Here is a 20776-nt window from a genome sequence, read left to right on the forward strand (position 1 = left end):
AGCTAACTCCTCCTCTTTTAGTCTCCCAACCCCGCCATCCCCGCAGTCGCCGAGAAATTGCCATATCCTTCCTCCTCATCACTCTCCTCCTCCTCGCTTCCCGGGCTCTGCATCCCGCTGACGTCGTTGCTGCTACTACTATGATGATTATTCAGCCCGCTTCCATACAACCCGTCCCTGCCCGGGCCGATGCTGAACCCTCCTCCACCACCGCCAAAGCTCCCCAGCCCGCTTCCGACGCTCATGCTCATCCCGAACCCCCCAGCGGCTCCTCTCGGGACACTACCGGGACCGACGGGCGGCGTCATCAGGCCGGTGCCGCCCAGGGCCAGCAGGCTCTGCCTCCTCGCGGCATCCATATCCACCGCGCTGTTGCTCCTGCTCAGCGACGGCTTCTCGGGGAGTTTTTTCAACAACCCCGTCGAGATGTCCAGCATGCCCATGGCGAACTCGGTCAGCCCTTTACCCTCGCCGGGCTTCGAGCTGACCGACAAGGTCCAGCGATACTCGCCCAGTCGGCGGCGGTACCATTCCGCCTCCTCCTTTCCAGGGGACGTGGCCCAGAGGAGAGAGCCGAAGGTGCCGATCAGCGCAAAGTTGGTTTTGCTGGCAAAGTACCAGAAGGCGCGGAGGTGGGCTGGCGTGAGGCGGTTGACGAAGTCCATGGCCGAGATGAGGCGCGCCTTGGCGGCGCTGCGGCAGATGTGTTGGATGTACGGGTCGACGCCGCCGCCGGAGGAACCTGTGTGGTTTGTCGAGCTGTTGCTGTGAGAGGCCGGCGATGGGGACGGGGACGAGCTCGAGGCCGAACAAGAGGCTTGGGAGGACGTGTCCAGGGAGCGGATGATGCGGCGGTGGAGGGTGATCTCGGTGGCGAAGTAGGCGAGGTGCATGTAGCCTATGCTGTTGAGGCGGCCGGGCTGGGCCAAACTGCTTTGTATGCTTGAGTCCATGCGCACTATGGACGGCAAACCCGAGTACCACTCCTTGAGCTTCAGCTGGATCGGCTTGGCGAGGGAGAGAATCAGCTGTATCGCCTGGGGACCCGCGGCATCGGCAGTCTGGGTGGCCTGCAGCGTGTAAAAGGTCTCGAGGATCTCGGCGAGTATCTGCGAAAGGTTCACCATCTGGCAAAAGACGACGCGCCCCTTCTCGATTTCCATCCGCTCCTCGGCATCGTTCTCATCCCATTCCACATCCGGGAAGTCGTTCGGAACCAAGGGTTGAACGGCCCAGTTGGAAGCAAATATGTGCGAGGGCCGGCCATGGACGAGAGCGCCCCATTTGTCCTACATGCACACGGTGAGTGACTGAGATTCTGAGATAACAATGGTGAGGCATCTTACCTGCATATACAGCGCCCAGGCCAGACGTTTCCTGAGCCCGCGCTCCCATGGTGGGATCTTCCAATGGCTGCAGTCGAGATGAAGGCCGAGCTCCTGTCCGATGGCGACGAGCTGGGCGGTAGGGGCCCATTGATCACCCTCTGGCCGTTGCGATAGGATCAGGCCGGCCTGGATCGTCGACAGCTTGGGCCGGAACAGGGCATCGGCCAAGGTGGTGCGGACCAGCCTCTCGAGGTCGGGGATGTTGGGCCGAGGCTGGCCGGCCAATTGGTCGGAATAGTCCCACCAATTGATGGCTAGGAGGTACACGGCGGCGAGGAGCGGCGGCGAGATCTCGCGGTGCGAGCGCTCGTAGGCCTCGAGGAAGACATTCTTTTGAAGGATGGGGAAGGCGGGGTGGACGATGGAGAAGTACAGGTCGAGCAGCTTGCGGCCGTGGGGCGCGACGATGCGCTCGATCTCGTCCGAGTCGTTGGTGATGTGCTCGTAACCAGGCGTGAGGTAGTCCGGCAGCAGAAGGAAGGTGTCCTGGTCGCTCACCCTCCGGAGGGTGCCCCGCGCCAGGAGGCTCTCATCGTGGGGATCGAAGTTGGAAAGGTTGATGAGGGAAGGCTCAAAATCGGTGGTGGGTCCGATGTACTGACTATACCGGTCGGCCTGGAGGCCGAGGGTACGTTTCAGCAGGGTCGGGCCGCCGAAGTTGGCCATGTCCTCTATCAGCGAGCTGCTGGCCGTTGCGACGGAGAGACTCTGCTGTTGGTGCCGGCGTCTTCTGATATCCGACCGGCCGGGGGAACTACAGCAACCAATGGCATGTTAGACGGCCTTTCTCCATGGAGCACCGAGCAAGGCGGGGTGTGTGCCGCATAGGCCAGCTCTAGACAACTGAGCGGGCTGCGGGAGGTACAGCCCAGGGGACGATAAGGCGGGGCGTGGGGTGGACTAATAAGCATGTAGTACGTGGCCGGGATGCTGCTGCTCACCTTCTCTTGCTGCTGTTGGTCTCGACGTCACCGTTGAGCCTGCGTTTCCGGGATGGAGGCGCATCGGCCAAGGAACACTCGGCGCCGGCCACAAGGCAGGCGACGCAGCTGTTTTCCTCATCTTCGCCCATGACGCATTCGATCCGGCGGTTGGAGCAGGCCTCGCAGGGCGGAGTCGAGTAGGCGCTTACCGAGTCCGAGTCGGGAGAGTCGATGCCGTTCCGGAACGAGTCCAGATGTATGCTGTTCTGGCGGCTCGGTGGGAAGCGCGGAGGTTTGGGAGCGATGGCTATAGGAGCCGTCCGGGGGACGGCGCAGTGGGCAGACATGATGTCTGGAAGAGGCTTTTCACCAAAAGTGCGCTACGGCGTGGTGGTCAAGGCACCGGAGGATGTAACCCGGCGGGAGATGGCCAGACGCGAGCCACGGGCCGGGTTGTGTCCCAGGGGACGCACGAGAAGGTTCGGAGGCCCTGAATCGCGCACACGGTTGCGACTGGGCTAGCCCGCGGAGCTAGGCGTGCGGGTGTACCTATGGTGAAGCGTGGTGGGTGTGTGTCAATGCCTCGACAAGACGTCTCGGCAGAGGCGTACCGTGGCCGGGAGCCTGGTTCTGGAAGGCCCGTGTCGTGGAGATAACGGCCCCGGCAGGGCGGATGGGCAATGGGCAGATGCGCCTGGCGCTGCTGATAAGGACAAGGACGCCGAGTCGTCGGTTCAGCCAGGATAGCTGCAGGACCACTCCCACGGCTGATCAGGGTCTCGCCGTTGGTTTGCCAGCCCACGAGCGGATCAGTCTTTCCCCGTGGAGAGTTTCCCTTTCCCCGGGATGCCAAGGCGACGAGGGGATCTCCCGTGTGTGGGAGATGCGAGCTTGTTGTTCTGGTGCTGTTCTTTTTTCGGTATCAAGACCCCGGGCGGCGATCCCGGTAGTTGAGCCTTATCGCCGTTGCTATCTTCAGCTGTGTACGTTTGTGGATGTGTCGCAGTATGATGATGTCTTGGAGTAGTAGTAGGAGTAGTATGTATGTACCACGGGCGGTGGCAACAGACGACAGACAGTCCGCGGTTTGATGTGACGACAGGAAGTCTGGAACTACCTAGCCGCCGCGAGTCCTTGTGTAAGATTGTTGCACAGAGGAGGAGCAGGAGTGTTGAGACCAGTAAGGTAGTTAGATGTGTGTGTTGAAGGAGGAAAAAGGATGGGTGTGGGAGGTGGCGGCAGCGATATGCAGGCCCCGTATATTGGGGCGTGGTTGGCGTGTAGCTTGAAAGTCAAGGTAGCGTTGCGTCTATTCGTGGAGGCGGACCGAAACGACAACGGGCAGCCCGCAGATTGGCGCAGAGAGTCGCAGATTGGGGGGTGGTGGTCCCAGGTCTACCTATGTGATGATGGAAACTAGCACGAGATAAGACAAGCTTATCTGCGTCATTTGCAGCAGATCAGGGTAAAAACAATGACGTCGGCTACGTCGACAAGGACGGGGTGTATGTGCCAGTGTGAGTAGCGGTACGGGGCGATGTCCTGATAGTAATCATAATATTATCCCAGATGAGTGGTGGTGGTGGTTGTTGTTGTGGTCAAGTTGGCAAATGTCAGATGTAAGTGTCAAATTCTAAGGTAGAGATCTGAAGTCAAGAGGGACCATGGCACTTGTTATCAGAACCTCCACTGCCTTCAGGGCCCAATGCTCCTCATGCCAATCCGCCAATCCTCGAGTCATGGGCTTCTTCCAATGCAATGCCGCCCGTTAAGTGGAGAGGGAGAGGGAGAGCGCGATCCGCTGAACGGAGGACGCTGCTGCCCAGAAAACCAAGTGCCAGGCAGACCGACATGGACAAGTCACAAGTCGGGAAGGACCTAGCTTGGGAGTGACTTGTTGGACCCAGAATCGACAAGAGATAACGTTAAAATGGAGACGCTGCCCAGACTCGCCTACAGTACCCGGACCCATCTTGACCCATCTTGACCCATCCTGACCCATCCCGACCCATCCCGGCCCCATTTCGTCCCCATTTCGTCCCAGCCCGACCCGGTCTGGTAAATAAAGCATGCGCCCACGCTGGCTCGGCATGGCGAGACAAAAGATGGATTCGATGTCAACGCTTTCTCTGAACCACCCATTCAACATGAGATCCAGGTCGCCTTTGTCTTTCCATGTGTCACGTCTAGGGGAGACACAAATAGCCTGATCTCGGCTCCTTTCCGGCGATTGTCCCAGCCAAGTAATACCACAGGAACAGGTCACTCATCTCGTCCAGTTTCTTGTCGGTTTCTACAGTTTGGATGGGAAACGTGTATTTTTTTCGGCGGCTGTCGTTGAAAACAAGGGGTTACACAATTACAAGCCTGCCTCTGTACGACGGTGCGACGGGGATGCAGGCGAATTTGCATGCACGGCGATAACACATGCCGGATCACCTACATCTACGTATCTTATCGCGAGGCCTGATTTAACGTTGAAATTCCTAATGACAAGACCGCTCCGCCGATAACGCCGCATCTTCCGGCGCGGCGCAGTGACCACCACCTCATGCATGGAGGGGCAGGCACACATACATCCAATCCTCCCGTCGGCCAGCCGTCGCAGAGTTTGGTCGCTGCCGCTGCCGCTGCCGCTGCCGCCGCCGCCGAGCCTCCTTTTCTCGGCCGCTTCGTTCCGCAAATTCCCATGGGCCACGGAATTGCCAGGCAGGCCCCTTTCTTCTCATCTCCGAAGCCTTTCTCATCAACCAAACACAGTGCAACAATCCCCGGACCGCTTCACAGACCCGCCCGCGCGATCAATTGCTACGTACAGCCAAGCCACCGGCGATGGGGAACGGGGCGGGCGGATATCAAATGCTACGCCCCCCAATGGCTGTTGTTGCTGCTGCTGCTGTTTGGCTGCTTGCCGGGCCGGATCAACTGGAACTTCCTACCCCCCAGCCCCCCTCCCTAATCGGGGAATACTTTTAACGTAATGGCTGCCCCTCCAATCCGAGTTAGGGTGTGTGTCGACCAAGGCCGGAATCAGGATTCCTCAGGTCCTTACCCGGTAGTTCAGGAGAGGAGCCGTTCTGTGTGTCAGGGGTTGGGGGTCACAAAGGAGGCGAAAACCACCAGTTGCTAATTTCCCACACTTCCACACCGGCCTCTATGGAGACTTGGGATTTGCCTCTCGATCGAGTTGCATCTCACGATGCTGTTGAGTTGGCCCTGTTTTGTCGTGTGCCAAGCCCCCATGGCGGGGACGCGGGGCCGCTGCGGGAGTGGGGTCATGCACGATGGCCGATGGGAAGCACACACGTCTCGTCTCCCGTCTCCGCTGCCAGAGAGAGATAAAACACAAAAAGCCGGGATGGGAAATTTGTCGTTGGGTTGGGGGAATTTCAGCAGCAGCGCATCCCACCGGGTCCCATGAAACAAGGCCGCTCCGGATTTTTATCGTCGAGAGGACCTCGCTTCCGCCCGCTGCCGTGCCGGCTCCCGGCTCCGTCTTGGTTGGTCTTGTCTCTGGGGATTGTGGAGCCGGCCGAGACACATACACAGTACACCGACCGACCACAATCCACAATTTTGCCTCGATGGACGAAGTTCATGATGAACTGTAACTGACCGCTTCTTGTGTGTGCCTCCCTCCCATGAAGAGTTACACACTTGGCACACGTAAGCAGCTAAAATGCAAGACATTATCACAACCCTCGGGAACACATACACCAGGTATCTACCTCGTAGGTACAAACATCAGCACATCCAGCTCCGTAAGGCTCAAAAAACGTGGGGGATATCCGAAAGTCTAGAAGTTCACCCCACAATCTGGCAGGCCAGACCAGACGCCTCTCTCACATCATGGATCGAATCAACCACCAAAAAAACAGAGATGACATCCGCGGCGGCCCGAATCTCTCTCCCGCCACTGTTTCAAAAAGCACAGACAGATTCCAGACATGGAAACAGAGCACATGTCACACAAGCCCGGAACACTCACACACTTTGCTTGTCTCGTGACTTTGTCCAGCGTGGCACAGCAAGGCAGCCAGGCATCATGAGAATGTCTGTCCTACTCTGGGAATCTGCATTTTCTTTGATCGATGAGTCGAGATGTTGTTTCTCTGCCATTGGCAACTGTGAGAGTTGTTGTTGTCCCGAGAAGACCTTGTAGAGCACTTTGGATGAAAATGCGTCTCATCCAATGGGTGCTGCTCACATTCACTGGCGGGAATGCAATCATCCAAGGCTGAATTTATGAGTAAATCGAATTTGATATTTCCCGATGCACATTCAAGCCACATCATGGCACAGACATACCCCCCGGACGTCAGCTCAGGTGTAAGAGATAAGATAACCAAACTCCCACCAACATCCATCCCCAGACTCACCACCTTCACACAAATCTCGACCCTCAACTCAATCCTCTTGATACCCAGGCGGATACCAAACCATACACGTTTCCCTATACACCTCCTCCTCCTCCCCCTCCTCCTTATCAACATCATCCCCTCCGCCCTTTTCCTCCCCCTTCTCCTCCAGTTCCGTGTCAGTTCGCCCCTCCCTGTGTCGGCGGCGCGGTATCCGCATCTCAAACCCGCCCAGCACGCGGAATCCGAGCCTCTCGTACACAGGCACCGCCACGTCAGTGCTCTCGAGGTAGACGGGCAGGCCGTCGGCGGCGGCGAGGTCGAGAATGTGTTTTGTGAGCCGCGTGCCGGCGCCGCGGCGGGCGTGGTCGGGGTGGGTGCAGATGAAGGTTATGTCTTTGGGAGGGTTGAGAGGTAAGTTAGAGAGAAAGATCTACGTGGATCGTGGGTGGTAGATGGGTAGGAGTAGATAGATGAAGGTAGGTGATGGTTGGATGGAAGAAAAGAACAAAACGTACTATAAAACCCCTTCCCCCTGCGTAACCCCCAATGCCTCTCCCTCGCCTCCTTCGCAAGGGAAGCGTACCCGACCAAAAACTCCCTCCTACACCCCTCTATCCGCAGCAACTCATCATCCTCCTCAATCTTGCGCTTCTCCTCCCCCTCCCCCTCCCCATCCCCCTCCCCTTTCATATCCCCCTTCTTCTTCGCCTCAAGAGAAGAAGTAGAAGAAGAAGGAGAGAAAACCTCCCACCTCGCAAACGCCACTATCTCCCCTCCTTCCCCCTCACCATCTCCCTCTCCCCCTTCTTCCCCATCCCTCGCGTTTCCCCGGACCCGGAGCCTAGGTTCCGTTGCAACTAATAATATCCCCTCCTTGCCTTCCCGGATTACCTCGGCCACGTTCCGCTCCAGGAATCGCTCCAACCCGACCAGCGCCTCACGCGTGGGGAATTGCGCGTGCAGCAGCGGGTTGGAGTCCATGGCGGCGAGGTGGATGGCGGCGATGCGGGCTGCGTCGGAGGGGCGCGGGCGGATGAAGATGAAGGGTGGTGGTTTGGAGGAGGAGGGCATGGTGAGTGGCAGTGGTGATGGTGAACTGGTGATGTAATGATGCAGGAGAGGATGCTGTGGGAGGAGGTCGCTGAGAATGTATTGCTTGCTGGCTGGGTGACTTGGGTGACTGGGTAACTGACACGTGCTGAGGTTGTGATGGGAGCGGAAGCTAAGGGTAGGTTAAAAATCTCCGGGTTTGGTTGGGGAGTACATAGTGTTGGGTTGGGGATGTGTGGGAATTGGGCTGCTGCGGGGAGTCATGTGACTGGTTTCCTTGTGTAAACGGGAGTGGTGGAACGTCATCAGGCCCTTGCCGTTGGAGCATGCGTTTGAGGCGCCGGGGTACTGGTAAAGGTATTCTGTGAAAGGTCGTCAAAGATTGGGACCGAAGTCTTTGGCGCCGGTTCTTGGTAGTTGATCCATTGGTTCGTGTTGTTGGTGCATTTCGTAGGTGTTTGGCCGGCCTGACGACGGAAATACGCGAGGAGTTCAAATCCTGATAAACTCGGACCAGGGGTTAAAAAACCACCGTCTCAAGAATCATCCTTGAACATCCCTCAGGGTCGAGTTCTCGATCACCCCGTTACCAACTGGGTGTCGTCCTCCGGTGGCATGTCCCATCGCGGCCTGGTGTCTTGCCTGCCCTTACTTCGGGGTCCCGACCCTACAAAGTCGAAGACCCAATCTCTCACCCTCCTGGTCTTCTCAATCTGGGCGTGGGTAGGTCCTGGGGCCGACAAATCCGCCATGGAGTAATACCCGCCTCGGTCGCTCGAATCCAGTCTCGTGCGGTAAAGCAAATAAAAATTGATGGGATCCCTCCTCAAACTCGAGCCATAGACCTTGTTGGCAAAGACACTCAAGGCGACGTTCTGCAGGAGGACAATATCCTGGGGCCGCATCCCCGCGAGAGGGCTTTTCTCGATAGTGTCGCGAGGCAGCCAGTAGGTGATGGAGAATCCCGCCTTGGTTTCGTCACCGACAAGGAGCTCGACGAGGTGCTTTTGGCCCCAGCGAGTTTGGACGGCGCGAGGCTTGGAGATGGAGATGATGCCGACAATGAGGTGGCATGTTAAAGTTTGAGGCTCGATTTTGGTCAGATACGCGGCTGACGGGATGTCTTTAAGATCGTGGATCACTTCGCTGCCCGGGAATTGCACGGGCTCCTTGATAGAACCGGGCAGCTGCTGGCTGGAGGGGTCGGTGCTGATGAAGGAGGTGGTAACATCGCTGATAAACGAAGTAGTTTGGTCGATCGATTGGGACATCAGCTGGGAGGAATGGAGGCGCTCGTGAACGGACATGGAGTGTTGGTAGAACTGTGATAGGACCACACTGGTTGTGGCATCTTTGCTTTCGAGGTCGGAGGTGAAAGACAAGGAGGCAGTGGTGAGGAAGTCATTGGGTCCATTGAATGCGTTGTAGACGTAGGATTGTGAGAAGTTGGACGTTATCTTTGCTGTCTGCAGCGGAACGGATCTCCAGGCGGCGAGGTTGGGGACAGATGACGGAGCACTTGAAGCTCCTGCAGTTGAGGCAGCAGTGGATGCGGCCGTGGACGATGGAGCAAGCTTCTGCTTCTGCGAGTTTCTCCCGGCAAATCGAGCAATTGGTTCTTGAAACTCGGAGAGTAACTTGACCGTGTTCCAGTCAATGTCGCTATTCTCTGGAGCACCAGTAAAAATAATGACTCTGGAGGTCATTTTTGGAGCGAGAGCTGCATCGCGATGAGTGAGATGCAGTGAATGAGAGTAAGCTGGATGCGTCCTGATGACAAAGACTCCCATTTCGTCATTGGACAACCATCGGGACAGGGGAGCGGGAAGAGTGGGGCCGTGCAGCCTTGGCTCAGGTCCCGAACGGGAAAGGGGTGGTACTCGGACCCACCTTTACCCAATGGATATTCAGGGACCGCCAAAAGTTGAAGTCAATTGACTTTCACCTGATCCGAACCCAACATCCGACATCCAGCCTCAGCTGCACGGGAGAGCTGTTGGTGCACCAGGTCGATGATGATGCTGCTGTGCTGACAGCCTGTGCTGCCTCGAGGTTATTGGAGTTATACGGAGTAATATACTACCAGCGTCAACCAATCCGCCTATAGACCGAATAGTCCTTCAGCCAGCCACGTCAACTCGGATCTGTCCAGTAGGACACTAAAATATTTCAAGTCATCTCCAACAACTCCCGTCCTCCAAGGCAAACACTACAGCAATATTCCGACCAAACTTTGCTACCCCAAACAACCACCACCGTCACAATCATCACACAACACCAAACACCCATGATGAAGGGGCCCAATCCCGCCTGTCCCTGGGACAAGGTTCCGCCCGAGGACACAATGTTTGTCCTTGTGACGGGTGCCAACAGGTACGTAGTAGACAGACGTGTGAAATTCTTGTCCAACTCTTTTCTAACCTATATCTCTCCGTCCCCAGTGGTATTGGCTTCGGCATCTGCGCACGTCTCATCGACGAGTACCTGACCACACGCTCTCTGACCTCCCATCTCGTCATCATCCCCACCACCCGCAGCGTCAAGAAGTCTCGCGAGACCGTCGATGCCCTCCGCAAGCACACTAGAGAGTTCGCCGACAAGTCTCCCGCCCTCCGAAACCGCGGCGGGCCCAAATACGACCCCCGCGATACCACTCACCGCGTCCACATCCTCAGCATCCAGCTCGACCTCTGCAACCTCCTGTCCATCCGCGCTGCCGCCCGCCAGCTGATCTCAGGGACCATTCAGGCCTTCCCCAACAGCAACCCCGACGATGAGGCCCACTTCGACAACCTCGGCGAGGTGCGCATCCCCCGCCTGGATTCCGTAATCTTCAATGCCGGCATTGGCGGATGGTACGGCCTCAAATGGGGCAAGCTGTTCCACAACATGTTCACCGCGGGGCTCATCAACATGACCACCTGGCCAACCTTCAAGGGCGGCATGACGGGCCTGTTGGTTGACCCGATCCACGGCTCCAAAGGCGAGTCCAGCAACCCGCGCATCGGCGAGGTGTTTTGCGCCAACGTGTTCGGGCACTATGTCTTCGCGCGGCACCTCGTCCCTCTCCTCTCCCGCCAACCCTCCTCCTCCACCTCACTCCCTCCGGGACGCATCATCTGGGAATCCAGCGTCGAAGGTGTCTGGCACAACCTCTCCCTCGACGACTTCGAGGGCGTCAAGACGGAAGAGGCCTACGAGTCCACCAAGCGCCTGACCGACATCCTCGCGCTGACCTCCACCCTCCCTTCCACCCGCCCTTACGTCCAGCGCTATCTCGGCCTCCCCCTCCCCGACTCAGCCAGCTCCACAACAGCCTCCTCTTCTGACACAGCGACCCCGACCCCGCCAAAAATCTACCTCGTCCACCCGGGCGTCGTCCAAACCACCCTCTTCCCGCTCACCACCCTCTTCTGGTTCGCGTACAAGCTCCTCCTCCTCATCGTCCGCTGGCTCGGCTCCCCCTGGCACCCCATCACCGCCTACAACGGCGCCTGCGCCCCCGTCTGGGTAGCCCTGCAGGAGCAGGAGTGGCTCGACGCCGCGAAAGCGGAACGCGTCAAGTGGGGGAGCAGCACCGATGTCTGGGGGAATTGCCGCGTCAAGAAGACCGAGGTGGACGGGTGGGGGTGGGAAGGGAAGGTGGAGGATCTTGGCTCAGCCAAGGGTGAGGAAAGGCAGAAGTTGAGCGGGAGGAGGCCCGGAGCAAAGGATGTGACGGAGGCGAGGTTGGTGGAGTTTGAGGAGTTGGGGGTTGTGTGTTGGAAAAGGATGGAGGAGTTGAGGGAGAGGTGGGAGGAGAGAGCCGAGGCGGCGGAGAAGGCCGGGGTGCCGGCCCGGGCGTAGTTTTGAGACTCGAACGTTGAGGAGAGGATGGATTTTGAATAGAGCTTGGAGAGCAGTTGGTATCTTTAATGGTAATGCTCGATCATGGGGGGTGGCGGTTGGAATCAGTACACAATTTATTAATCGCATTAATATTCATGGCCCCTCGACAGGCACACCTACCTCATGATCCAGGTCCCCATCATTAGAAACTATTCATGCATGCCAAAATCATCGAACAAGAATTAAGGCAAATCACATAATCCAACGCAAACATCCAAACCTTCTCCAACAAGGCATTGTCATCATCATCCCTTGGGTATCATTTCCCCTTCCCCTCCTCCTCTTCAACAACACTACTGATCCCGCTCGCACTCCCCGCCTCATCCGCCACCACCCTCCTCAACTTGATCTTATCCCCCCTCCCAAACAGCCCCAAACAAAGCGGCGGCACCGCCGCCACCAGCGCCAGCACCGCGTGAAACACGAGCGCCGAGTGCATATTCCCCGGCGGATCCGCCTCGGGCCCCGTCGCCTTGAGCTCGCCGCAAATGACAATAAACACGCCGCCAAGCAACTGCCCCGCGCTCCAGGCCAGCACGGCCGTCACGGCGGGGCTTACCGGGTGCGTCAATTCCACCAAGTACTCAACGGCGACGGGGACGAGGGAGAAGCTAGCCGCGCCGAGGAGGGCCATGACGGCGTAGGGGCCCGCGACGGAGCGGGTGGCGGGCATCCAGACAAACGCTAAATAGCTGGCCGCGATGAGGGGGACCGCGACGCGCACGGCGAGGAGGAAGGATTTGGTGCGGTCGATGACGGGGCTGCTGACGGCGGCGGCGACGAGGCCGACGGCGATGAGCAGGGCGCCGGCGATGCCGGCCTCTTCGTCGGTGAATGCGTAGGGGAGGAGGATTTGGTTGAGCAGGGAGGAGAGGGAGTTGAAGAGCCCGACGTAGACGGCGAAGGGGGTCAGGAGGAGGTAGAACTCGAGGTGCCGCATTAGGGCGGAGGCGGATTCGCGGAGGGTGAGTTTGGGGGTGGCGGATGAGGGGCCGGCCGGGGTGGGAGGGGCGGAGGGGATGAAGAAGGCGGGGATGGAGCAGACGGAGGACTGGGTAAGGATATGTTAGTTTGGGGTTTGGTAGGGAGGTTGATCAGGAGCAGGGTAACGTACGATGATTGACATGTAAAGAACCATACGAGGCACGTCGCTAGGCTCGTTCACCCAGAAGGGAACGATTAACTGCCCCAGCGCACCACCAAGCGGGTTGGCCAAACTACTCAACGCCGTCGCCGCCACGCGCCCGCGATGGGTGAACCACAGGTCCGAGTACCTAGCCGGAGCGGGGAGGACCAACGCTTGCGCAAACCCGGTGAGGATCTGGCCGAACATGACGACCCCAACCTTGCCTCCGGAGGTGGAATGCGAGCCGGCATAGCGGATCCAGTTGCCGACCAGCACCAGCCCGGCCGAGGTCGCGATGGAGGGTTTGGGCCCGAGATGGAGCAGGTAAATAACGGCGGGGGTTGCGAAGGTGAAGGAGAACATAAAGGCTGTGCTCAGCCAGTTGATGACGGTCTCGCTGGTGTTGAAGTAGGCTGCCGCATGGCTGGCGACGGGAGCGAAGGTGAGCCACTATTGGTTTTGGTTAGTCGAAGGGTAAGCGGGATGATGCGCGCTGCGGTGTAAGGTCTGTTGGTTGCACTTACGTCCCAGCTGACAATGATGTTCAACAGCGTCAGCTGCAATAATCCAAACCAACGCCGCTTGTAGGTCCGGTACTGCGGTTGTTGTTGGTCCGTCGTCGCACCCGCGGCGGCTTCGTCGTCCCGTGCCGCTGCCGCCGCCGCACCGCCGACGGCATATGCAGTAGTTCCTAGCCCTGGTTCCGTGGCGCCGGGTCGCCGCGCCGACGCGATTGTATCCATCTTGATGGCGACGTTGTCGACCGTCTCGGCGGCGGCGATGTCGCTGCTGCTACTTCGGCGCTGGGATTTCTCCTTTTCGTGCGCCCCTCCTTCCCCGAGAGGTTGCCACGGGCGCGCGTCGCCGGCCATTGAGGCGGTTGCGATGCGCAAGGCGGTGGTGGTAGTGATGTCGTGGAGTTGTCGCGCGGGGGGCGATGGACAGGATTTATCAGGAACTACTGTGTAGGTCGGACCACAGTCGGCACGAACTCACGAGGTCGACATGCGATCCGTGGTTGCGGTTTGAGAACGAAACGAATCTGTTTGCTGCGGCTGACCAGGTTCGAACGCCACCTTTTGCGGTCTAGGACGTGAGTGGCTGTCCGGAGAAGGGACCGGTGGTGTGGTTCCTCGATCCTCTGTGAGACCAGAGACGGCCGGGACAAATACTCTCAGGCTCACGTCTTCTCTTGCAACGGCGAGGACGAAGAAAACGGCCAAAGAGGACAAAAGCAGGAGAAAGAGGGGAAGGGGCAGTAACCGCGATCTTGATGGGCAAAGAAAGATAGCAGAGTGTCACGGGCAAAGGAACATCCTTCCCTCCTCGTCGCCAGGGCCGACGCTAGGACCTCTTCCTAAACCTTATTCAAGCAACCACCACAACTTCACCTCAACAAGACTAGGTGTGCTCTCCACGACATGACAGGCTTGCGCAGACACAATCATGCCACAGTCCGACTTGCGCGCGCAATGTCAACTATTTCCCATGTCCTTCGTCTCACCTGGCAGCATCTTGCCTTCAAAGCAGAATCCTGTTCCTGGAATCTCCAGGTCCGTCATCCCCCATCCGAACATGCACTGAATTTGGCTCTATTAGTAGAGGCTGTTCTTGGCAAGCTCGGCCCAGGGACGTGCATCCCTACGCGAGGTTACCCTCCCCGCACTTGAACGAACCTTGGTCAAGACATGATTGGACGTCGCGTATAAGAAGCCTGTCAAGTGACATCGTCGGCGGCCCGAACGACACAATCCCATTGTGGCCATCCTTATTCGGGATGGGCGAGGACTTACACTACTAAGGCACTCCGTAAGGTAGTATGTATGTACAAACCTACTAAGTGTGTCTAAAGCGCATCTTGTACCCTAAGTGACTCGATCAAGACAACCAACATCTACGTACGTATGTATTGTACAGTACATACCTCATATGGTGCGCACCAACCGATGGGGACGAAGACAAACTCTCATTGGAAACTGGGCTTGCTCCATCCCAGGCATTCCATCCATTGACTGGTGGACATCCATCTCCCTATCCCACCATCTATCACCCAACTTGACCTAAGTAGCCACACATAGTATTACCTTATGCATGTCATCGGACTCTGTCTCGATTTGCCCACCACTGACAAAGAAGCTTGTTGCTGCAGCAAGCTAGATCAGGTACCAACCCAAGACTACGGAGTACCTACACCGCATCATATCTGAGGTGGCCAAATAAAGTTTGGGCATCCACCGCTTCGAGACGTGTTCCATGTCATCATATCCACTAGAGTTCTTAGTTGGCTGCAGCGGGATGGTCTAAAACTACCGACGTAGGTACCTGAGATGAGTAAGTACCTGAGACTGCCCTGGCCTAGAGAATCAGTCCCTTCGGTAGTTGGACAACATCCTCTGTTCCAAATCAGGACACTTGCAGATTTGCATCATGCCTCCATGCTGTATACTGCATCCCGATGCAGTATTTTATATGTCTCACAAACATGTATATACTTGTATATCCTGACGGGTGTGCGTTTTGTGTGTGTGTATGCGTGGGGTGTGGCTGCACAGTTGGTCGACATCACCACCAACAATGCATTCTACATATTCCCATCCATCGCGTGCCGCGCTAAGCTCCATATTCTTCAAGTTATGTAGATGACATCCGTAGTAAGTACCTAGGTAGGAAAGGAGATGAGTGCAGATGCGGCAGTGCACCATGTTGGGGGGGGAAGAGGGGGACAGGTTACACAGAGTGAACATATGAAGCTGTCACTAGGTGCTGCGGTCAGGCGTTATGTGAGAGATGGACATTGGTTGGTTGACTTTAAGTCGTTGGAGGCATGTCACCTCCCATGGATTTGATAGGGTGGAGGTAGATGTTCGTGTTCGTGATGTATACGTAGATGGGCAACTCTGGCGAAAAGCCTCATCAGACACCTCCACGAGCCACAGTCCAGATGAAGTCCTCGACTGGCTAGGTCAACAAGGCAACAGAAAACCGCCATGGTTATCATCAAACGAGGTAGGCAGACATGGAGCTTGTTGATACACACATCACCACGCAAACACGTATTCTTCACAGTAGGCAGAAGAAACAGAGGGCTATCCCTCCCTCTCTACCCCAACCCAAACCGAGAATTCATCAATTGTACAAGTCCACACTTCACACTTCCCCTGCCAACAACCCTTCCACCATCCCCGTATACCACATCCCATATCCGAACCCGACCTCTCTCCAATCCCCAAACCACCTGCCCAGAAAGCAGACATACCAGCACCACACGCTCCGTCTATCAAACCTTGCCCCTTTTTTTGGTCTCCTCCTTCTCTATAGAAACCGCGGTGGTGGTGATGGTGCGTAGAATTTTAAGAACCCTTGTATATCGAGAGGTGGGCATGCAGGTCAGCTCGCCAGGACAGTTGGCAATTGATCAGTCCATCGACAGGAGAGACGTCTCGCCGGATAAGAGGATAGTGGGTGCTTGCGTTGATTCGTTTATTTGAGGATGCGCCACAGCTTGGGAGCAGCGCATTGGGTGGCGCAGTGGGCGAGGTGGAAGACTGGACACACGTCTAGGTTAGCCACCACCACCGTTGCTTTGGGAAAAGACGGAGGGGAGGGGGTCAAAAATACGTACACTCCTCAACGCAATCCTCCTTGGTGCCGCCGTTCGCCTGGGCGTTGGTGACGCGCTCGACGCACTCGTCGAAGTGGTGCTTGGCCGGGGCGCACTCCTTGGAATTCCGGCACTCTGTTGTGTGGAAATAAAAAAGACGCAGTTAGCTTCGCTGGTCATTGACGGTCAAGTGTCGTCGGCGACTCGTTCCAGAGAGAGATTGATATCCGGGAATGGAACTCGGTCCAGGCACCCGGGCGAGCATCCATTCCATCTCCCGGCGGTGGTATCAACCCGTCCCAAATAAACCACCAGCCAGCCGAGGCGCTGGATTCGGTTGTCATGCGGTCCATCCCATTACCCCGGAAGAGAGCAACCGCAATGCTGGAAAACAAAAGCCATGGAAAGACAACTCACCCTCCTCGAGCTGCTCCTTAGGATCAACAAGCTCCTCCTCTTCTTCCTCTTCCTCCTCCTCCTCCTCGGCGGGGGTCTCCTCCGGCTCGGGCTAGACATCAAGCAGGCAAGTCAGCAAACCAATTCCCTCACAACCATACAACCATTCCACCCTCAAAACATCACCATCCAAATCAACAAGGCCAAAGCCTAACAATCCCCCATCTCCAATCCATCCACCAACCCCCGCATCTTCCCATAACCCCTCCAAATCCCGCGCTCCTCCCGACCCAGAGCAACCAACCCACCAAGCGATCCAATTGCCTATTTCAACCCCTCAAGGAGTTCAAAAAATCAAGGGGAAGAAAACGTACGTCAGCAGGAGCCTCAGCATCAGCCGTCGACCACGGAGCCGCGGCCTCGACGAGGTCGGTGATCAGGTCCCAGATGCCCATTGTTGCTCTCTTGTTTTGTAAACTCTTATATATCCGTCGAACCGAAAAGAGGGAGGGGAAAAACGGCGGCGGTCGGCGATCGAATTGTCCGTCGTCGTCGTCGTCGTCGTCAATCGTCGTTCGTCGGTTCGGTGGTGGTCGTCGACCTGCGGGTCGTCAGAGAGGAAACGGTCGGGGATGTGATGGCACGACGTTGCTCAGCAAGCAAGCAAGCTCAAGTGCCCGCAGCCAGAGCAAAAATCGGGTCAGGGCCCGCCAGCCGAAAATCGTCCGGGGCCCATGCAATTGTTCCGATCCTATTGGCTGATTGGCTGCCGGGGGTGGGGCAGAGCAGAGTTCCGGGAGGTTCCGCTGTCACGTGATTGTGCGGGCGAGGGCTTTTCACGCACAAGCGTCAGGGTTGGGGGTTGGCGGGGTGTGGTTGGAGCTGGGTGTGGAAGGAAGGAGCTTCTAATACTAACACAGCTATCCCATCTAGGTCGAGTCAAACACCCAAAGCTCCAACCCTGGAACCTCTGCGTCATTCCTATCAGCTTCCGGAAAGCTTGAATTCATCAGCCGAAAGAGACAGCGCTAGTTATGCCATGGTAACCAGGATGGCCATCAGCGACTGAAGTCCTGGCTGGACTCAGTCCCGAACATATTAGTCAGTCCCCAAGCGCCATCGACACCTCAGCCCATCACTTTTGATCTCCCTTACAGCCACCAATGCAGCGATAAGCAAGCCACTAAGCGAAGGCGGCTCTGGGGACGCCATGTTTCCCAACCATCCACGCGTCCATGGTACTGTACTGTAGAAAAAAAGAAGATGGCTGATCTCGATTCTGCCGAGCTGAGCTGAGCTGAGCTGAGCCGGATCCCAATCCATCATCCATCAAGCGAGGATACAATACAGAGCCGATGGGACCCTGAGGTGAAGATAAAGCAATGACAACCTAAGATAACGCCCAGCCCCAAGACATAACATGCGATATTTCTTTGCTCATCAGTCGTCACGGAACAATATTCAGCCCCAATTGCGATACACAGCCCTAACGAAATTGGGTACAGGATGGTGGTATCAACAACAGTTCCAGGTTGTAATAAGTTGTGCCCGTAAAAAAACCAGATTCGTCGAAAAGAAAAAGGGAAGGAATAATAAATAACGGCAGAGTACCAAGTCGAGAAAAAGGAGGAGGAAAGGAAAAAAGAAGAAAATATAGTGCCCGACAAGAAGAAAAGAAAAACGAGGAGGCATCATAAAAAACCATTCCCAAGTCGTCTGTCTCCCAACACTTCCGTCATTACCATTTCCTCCTCACTGCCTCTCCGCCTCCTCTCGCGTGCGTTCTTCCAGCCGCATCGCCACAGCCTGGGCCTGCGCCTCCGCATAATCCGGCGGGGGTTCATCTGGGGCGGGCGGGGGTGGCTGCTGCGGCTGCTGATCTTGCGCTTGTCCATCGGCGCCCGCGGCGGCAGCGGCGGATGACGAGGGTGCGGCTGGACCTGGTTCGTACGGCGGCGGGGGTTCGAAATTCAGGCCCGGCCTCAGGCCCATTTCCTGGGCATGATATAGTCGCTCCTTGAGCCATTCGAACTTGGTCTGAAAATCGCTATGTCCGCCGTCCCTAAAGGTGAACTTGACTTCGACCCGGGGAATGTGAGCGGGGATGCCGCCTCCGGGGACCGGCCGCACCGTGCCGCCCCAGCTCCACGGGCCGATCCAAGACGAATGCACGTGCGTGTCGGTGAGGTTCAGCACGGGCGTGAAGAAGGACTTGAAGTCGGCGCTCGGCCTGGCGGGGAGATAGATGACCTATTTTTCAACAAGTTAGTCGTCGTCGGGGACCTGCAGGGGTTTACACTAGGGGCATGGTGGCCGGGGGAGCCATGTATCCCGCCGAGCCAAGACGACCCCGGGCCGTTCTGGAAAGCCGGGCCCCCAGGGGCAAGGCGAGGGGAAGGCGCGCGGAGAAGGGCGGTGAAAACCTACCCGCTCGTTCGTGATGTAAGCGATACCATTGTCGCACTTCAACGAGAAGGGATTGGCGATGTTCAGCTCTTTCGGCGTCGAAATTTCCAAGCTGACTCGGGGCCGGGACGTGTGCAAGATTTTCTCGTCGGGGATGGGGACGATCTCCCCGTCCCGAGTCAACATGACCCAGCTGTCCCTCTCGTCAGGATGAGAATTCCGCAAAAGAGTCCATGTGTGCTGTTCGGCCAGGAATTGGTCGGCCATGATCGAGCTTCGGAGACGGACGAAGACGGGGTAGTGGGGCCGGGGAAGTTGTGAAGGGAAACGCCGGGCAGGGGAGGGGGGTCGAATTGCGGCGGCCGCGGCTGGCAACAACAAGAGGGCCCGGGAGTGGCGTCATGAGGCAAGGAAGACTCTTGTTGTAGGCCCGGGGCACGGCGGAGAGGAGGGAGAGGCAGGCCACCAAAGCGAGCACATGAAGGATCCGGGAGAGGAGGAAGGAAGAAGGAGAGAGGAAGGGGGAAGGGGGCGCGGGGAGGGAAAACCACATACTCACTTTATTGACATGTTTGGAGGAGGCAGGAAGCCTGAGCTGGCCGCAGGACGGCCCGCCGCGACCGTAGAGGTGTCGTCCGGCTGTCCCACAAGAACCCGTTTCGATGGGGTCTCGATTCGTCAAAATCGGCGCTCGCTAGCCCAGGCCGTCCACAGCGCAGGGTTTAGACAGTAGCGGCACCTGGGAAGGGGGGTGGAGGGAAAGGGGCCACGACGACTGGGGGAGAAGGAGCTGGAGTGGATGGAGGAGAGCTAGTAACAGCTTCGTCCTGGTACGCAGGTTACTGGCAAGTACCAGTTCGTGCCGCAAGCCGGTGCCGATTGCAACGAGCTTGGGACGCAGCGAGATCTGGGATGGCTTGAGAAGAAGCGTGCGGACGTCGTAGCCGGTGTGGGCCGGATTTGTTGGAGGTGCTGGCAGCCTGTCGTGCCGGCTTCTGGCCTTCCCCTCTTGGAGAATGTATGCGGCCGGGGATAGTGGTTAGTAGGTACTAGTTAGAGGTACCCAAGGGCAAGGGAAAAGTGAGCAGATCCAGTTTGGGTCCAAAACGACGGGATGGACAGATGGCCGCGGCGGGACTTGACTTTTGCCCCGCCGACCCAGCCTCTCGAGTCCGTTGTGCCGGGCCTGGTCCCAAGCCCGGGTGGGTGTGTGCGGGCGCAGGGCCTAGCCTGACTTGGAAACCTGCTGTCCCGGAGGGGTGTGGGCGTGTTCGGATCCGGCAAAAGCTGGTGTAAACGCAGCAGGTTTGCTGTCCTGTTGTTGTGTGTGTTTGTGTTGGAGCGTCGCAACGCCTGCGGATGATGGACAGCTAGCAGCCGTATAGTAAACAGCGGAACGGCTCGTCTGTTGATGTGTTCGGGCCTTGCCGCGGCGATAGTCGTGTCTTTGGGTTGGAGAAGTGGAGAGGTGGTCAGGGTCCAGGGAGGAAACACAAGGACACCAAAAGGCACACCAGATCCCCAGCCGTTTGTTTCTCGGGTCGGGTGGCTTTCCTTGGGCCCCGCGCTGCTGGTTGCAAGTGGTAGGGTCGGAGAAAGGTGAGTGGATGACGCTGCGGGCAGGCGGAGCAGCGGTT

General features: G+C 57.4%; 8 protein-coding genes across 8 annotated transcripts; 2 read left to right on the top strand and 6 right to left on the bottom strand.

Annotated features, from left to right (window-relative positions):
• Nucleotides 1-17: 17 nt before the first annotated feature.
• Nucleotides 18-2658, bottom strand: VTJ04DRAFT_6553 (uncharacterized protein; the record flags this gene model as incomplete). The annotated part of the gene is made up of 3 exons (XM_069364785.1): nucleotides 18-1289; nucleotides 1347-2142; nucleotides 2330-2658. 3 exons carry the CDS (start codon nucleotides 2656-2658, stop codon nucleotides 18-20), a joined length of 2397 nt encoding a protein of 798 aa, XP_069218577.1.
• A 4060-nt stretch (nucleotides 2659-6718) lies between these two features.
• On the bottom strand, nucleotides 6719-7743 carry VTJ04DRAFT_6554 (uncharacterized protein; the record flags this gene model as incomplete). The annotated part of the gene is made up of 2 exons (XM_069364786.1): nucleotides 6719-7065; nucleotides 7188-7743. The coding sequence occupies 2 exons, from the start codon at nucleotides 7741-7743 to the stop codon at nucleotides 6719-6721; spliced, it is 903 nt and encodes a 300-aa protein (XP_069218578.1).
• Nucleotides 7744-8300: 557 nt separating this feature from the next.
• VTJ04DRAFT_6555 (uncharacterized protein) lies at nucleotides 8301-9428 on the bottom strand (the record flags this gene model as incomplete). Its single annotated transcript, XM_069364787.1, has 1 exon — nucleotides 8301-9428. One exon carries the CDS (start codon nucleotides 9426-9428, stop codon nucleotides 8301-8303), a length of 1128 nt encoding a protein of 375 aa, XP_069218579.1.
• A 584-nt stretch (nucleotides 9429-10012) lies between these two features.
• Nucleotides 10013-11568, top strand: VTJ04DRAFT_6556 (uncharacterized protein; the record flags this gene model as incomplete). The annotated part of the gene is made up of 2 exons (XM_069364788.1): nucleotides 10013-10095; nucleotides 10164-11568. 2 exons carry the CDS (start codon nucleotides 10013-10015, stop codon nucleotides 11566-11568), a joined length of 1488 nt encoding a protein of 495 aa, XP_069218580.1.
• A 301-nt stretch (nucleotides 11569-11869) lies between these two features.
• Nucleotides 11870-13608, bottom strand: VTJ04DRAFT_6557 (uncharacterized protein; the record flags this gene model as incomplete). The annotated part of the gene is made up of 3 exons (XM_069364789.1): nucleotides 11870-12661; nucleotides 12725-13186; nucleotides 13261-13608. The coding sequence occupies 3 exons, from the start codon at nucleotides 13606-13608 to the stop codon at nucleotides 11870-11872; spliced, it is 1602 nt and encodes a 533-aa protein (XP_069218581.1).
• Nucleotides 13609-15752: 2144 nt separating this feature from the next.
• On the top strand, nucleotides 15753-16082 carry VTJ04DRAFT_6558 (uncharacterized protein; the record flags this gene model as incomplete). Its single annotated transcript, XM_069364790.1, has 1 exon — nucleotides 15753-16082. The coding sequence occupies one exon, from the start codon at nucleotides 15753-15755 to the stop codon at nucleotides 16080-16082; it is 330 nt and encodes a 109-aa protein (XP_069218582.1).
• A 134-nt stretch (nucleotides 16083-16216) lies between these two features.
• Nucleotides 16217-17188, bottom strand: VTJ04DRAFT_6559 (uncharacterized protein; the record flags this gene model as incomplete). The annotated part of the gene is made up of 4 exons (XM_069364791.1): nucleotides 16217-16281; nucleotides 16359-16472; nucleotides 16755-16845; nucleotides 17108-17188. The coding sequence occupies 4 exons, from the start codon at nucleotides 17186-17188 to the stop codon at nucleotides 16217-16219; spliced, it is 351 nt and encodes a 116-aa protein (XP_069218583.1).
• Nucleotides 17189-18485: 1297 nt separating this feature from the next.
• VTJ04DRAFT_6560 (uncharacterized protein) lies at nucleotides 18486-19406 on the bottom strand (the record flags this gene model as incomplete). The annotated part of the gene is made up of 2 exons (XM_069364793.1): nucleotides 18486-18983; nucleotides 19161-19406. 2 exons carry the CDS (start codon nucleotides 19404-19406, stop codon nucleotides 18486-18488), a joined length of 744 nt encoding a protein of 247 aa, XP_069218584.1.
• Nucleotides 19407-20776: the final 1370 nt, after the last annotated feature.

The sequence above is a fragment of the Mycothermus thermophilus genome (assembly GCF_041956435.1).
Source record: "Mycothermus thermophilus strain CBS 625.91 unplaced genomic scaffold VTJ04scaffold_4, whole genome shotgun sequence".
Taxonomy (NCBI): Eukaryota; Fungi; Ascomycota; class Sordariomycetes; order Sordariales; family Chaetomiaceae; genus Mycothermus; species Mycothermus thermophilus.